Raw genomic sequence first — 2,860 nt, forward strand, 5'->3', positions numbered from 1 at the left:
GGCATGCAGATGGCAACATAGCGGTCATAGGACATGATGGGGAGAAGGAAATACTCTGCTGACATGAAGAAGGCAAAGAAAAAGAGCTGTGCAGCACATCCTGTGTAGGAGATGGCCCTGGTGTCCCAGAGGGCGTTGGCCATGGCTTTGGGGAGAGTGGTGGAGATGCAGCCCAGGTCGAGGAGGGCCAGGTTGAGGAGGAAGAAGTACATGGGGGTGTGCAGGCGGCGGTCGCAGGCTACGGCTGTGCTGATGAGGCCGTTGCCCAGGAGGGCAGCCAGGTAGATGCCCAGGAAGAGCCAGAAGTGCAGGAGCTGCAGCTGCCACGTGTCTGCCAACAGCAGCAGGAGGAACTCACTGATGGAGCTGCTGTTGGGCATCCGCTGTTGTTCTTGGCTTTGGAGTCCTGTATCAGAAGATAATGACAAGTAAAGACCATTCTCAGAGCCATTCCTACTACGATACTATGAAACATTTAAATTCTCCTATAACAATATTCATTTAGCACCACAACTTGCATTTAATTTCATGAAGTTCAACGTTCCATAAGCAGAAGAAGCATATGGAGCTTTAACCTTCCTTTGCTATTCTAATCTAACCCCATCTCCCTGGATATTTTCATCAGTTTCATGTCTCATAACTTTACCTCCGCTGCTCTTAAAGAACCCAGACCCAACCTCTGCGCCTTTCAATATCTGTAAGAGAAACCTGCCTGTTTGCAGGATAAGTGCATTATTCAGGTCAACAGAAAATGCTGTGATTTCAACTAATATCATCCTTTGAGAGAGGAGAACCTGAAAGCACATCATGTGTGACTGCTCACTAAACAAGCAATAAACTGAAAAAAAAATCAGGAATGTCAGAGCTGTGTTTAAATTTGACTGCCCCTTTTAGATTTCTGCCTCCAATACTTTTTGCCTTCCCTCTGAACAGGAAATGGAAAATCCCTGCCTTTGCTCTCCTCCTGAAAAGGGCCCTCAGAAACAATCAGTTGTGCAGTGGAGCTGTGATCCCCCTGCCCCAGGCAGCAGCTGTGGCAGCACATGCCCTGCTGGGGGGCTCCTTCCCCCCACACCACACTTCTTCCCACAGCACCCTGGGCTGCTTGCCGGGCAGGCTGAGTGCTGAGCCTGGCAGGCGGCAGAGTCCCATACCCGGCACACAGCCCCTGGGGCACAGCAGGGACCCTGCTCTGCAGGACAGCCCTGGGCACCTGCCTGCAGCCCCGGCTGCACNGCTATTCCAAAGGCCCATCCGATACCCCGTCGGGAGATCCTTAAATTCCCATTCTAAGGTTATTCGAATTCCCCAGTTTATACATGGAGCCTCTGGACCAGTCACAATAGGGTGCCTTCTGCCGTCTTTCCAGTGAGCTTTATATTTCGAGCCTCGCACATAGTCAATTCGCTTAGGGAACCCCAGTCACATCCACTGTATATATATTGGTTGTGTCCCTTTTGGTGGACTTGAGGCATTAGGGGCATTGCTGCACCATGGTCCAACACACGGCTTTATATTTCTGTTGGTCGAAGATGTGCCACGGCCACTAAAATCCACACAGTCGACGTAATAACTCTCGTATGTCCCTATTCCCCCCCTGGCTGGGGCAGGGCCCCTCTATCTGTTTACTGCAGTGGCTTGCAGCAACTGGAACTTTCCCCTTCTTGAAGAGTTCACCTTGGTGGTTGCTTTTGCATTGTAATTCTTTCACTTGTGCCTGAGGGCAGAAGTGGATGAATCTCGACACAACTTCTTCATGTCCTCCCCATGACTACAGAGGGGAAAAACAAACAAGGTAAGACGTCCTGTAGTCTTATCGTTAGTTCATTGCTTGAATAAGAGGTGTCTATTGTTGTCATCCTTGCTTGACATACGAGCGACGTCATCTTTTTTAATGCGTTGAGAATTTTCGATGATACCAGGTCGAGAGAACTCAATGTTGTTTAAGCTTTCATCAATAGGCGACTCCGTGAAATCCTCGGTCTCCATCATCTTGTCACCACCATGAATTCCATCTACATCCAGGCACATAGCAAGTTGTCAATAATATTCACTTTGCTGTTCCTCCATTTCTGGGTAATCTTCTTCCACTATTTTAGACAATCGGCTGAAGTGATACAGATTTAACTTCTGTAGTGCTTATAAACTAATTCAAGTTCCTGAAGCCTGTCATTAGTTCATTCCACCAAAGGGTTTCCTGTCCCCTTTGCCCAATACTAAGGGCAAGTGCACTGCATGCTTTTCTGGAGCTCGCTTTTGTAAAGTCACGCCACATTTGTCGTGCGAACGCGGTCATGCATTCAAGATCATGTTAATTGGTATTTGGATCGTTATGCATTGAAAACTGGCGGGCTGTATAGCATTTCCACCAGAGCATTTTCTCTCAAAAATTGGATACCTTTCTCTATATCAGTCCATTTCTTTCTCTCAGGCTCCAAGTCCCGTTTAAAGGGGAATCTATCTCTTACCGCTATCAACATCCGCTTCCAGAGGGTGTAGGACTGATTTTGGCATGTGCCAATACCTCTGTCCACACGTGAGTCCTTGGAAATACTACCCAGTTTGCGAGCTTCAATGCCATCGAGCCACGCACTATTGGCACCATTGTCCCAGCAGCGAAGTAACCAAGTGACCATATGTTCTTTTGGATGACATGTGAAATCCTTTCTTAGATTCGAATTTCACTCAGTTTAAAAGATCGATCAATAATGGTCGTAATACTTTGCTCACCTTTTGCTCTATCAAGAGTCCCGGGTGTTGATGGTGGCAGCTGTGTCGGTGAGGCTGCCCCATCTCTAAGTTTGGACTCGAGAAATTCTCGTAAAGAAAATCTGGCTTTTGGCTCCTCTTCTGACTCTGA

At 47.8% G+C, this 2,860-nt stretch overlaps 1 protein-coding gene across 1 annotated transcript in view; it reads right to left on the reverse strand.

Moving 5' to 3' along the window:
- MCUB (mitochondrial calcium uniporter dominant negative subunit beta) overlaps positions 1-2,636 on the reverse strand; it is a 37,392-nt gene extending 34,756 nt beyond the window's left edge. The window contains exons 1-2 of the mRNA XM_032444434.1: positions 2,399-2,636; positions 1,875-2,015 (exon numbers count right to left, since the gene is read on the reverse strand). Of these exons, the coding sequence (XP_032300325.1) occupies positions 1,875-2,015; positions 2,399-2,636 (379 nt within the window). The remainder of the gene's footprint in view (positions 1-1,874; positions 2,016-2,398) is intronic.
- Positions 2,637-2,860: the final 224 nt, after the last annotated feature.

Source organism: Coturnix japonica, chromosome 4 (assembly GCF_001577835.2).
Source record: "Coturnix japonica isolate 7356 chromosome 4, Coturnix japonica 2.1, whole genome shotgun sequence".
Taxonomy (NCBI): domain Eukaryota; kingdom Metazoa; phylum Chordata; class Aves; order Galliformes; family Phasianidae; genus Coturnix; species Coturnix japonica.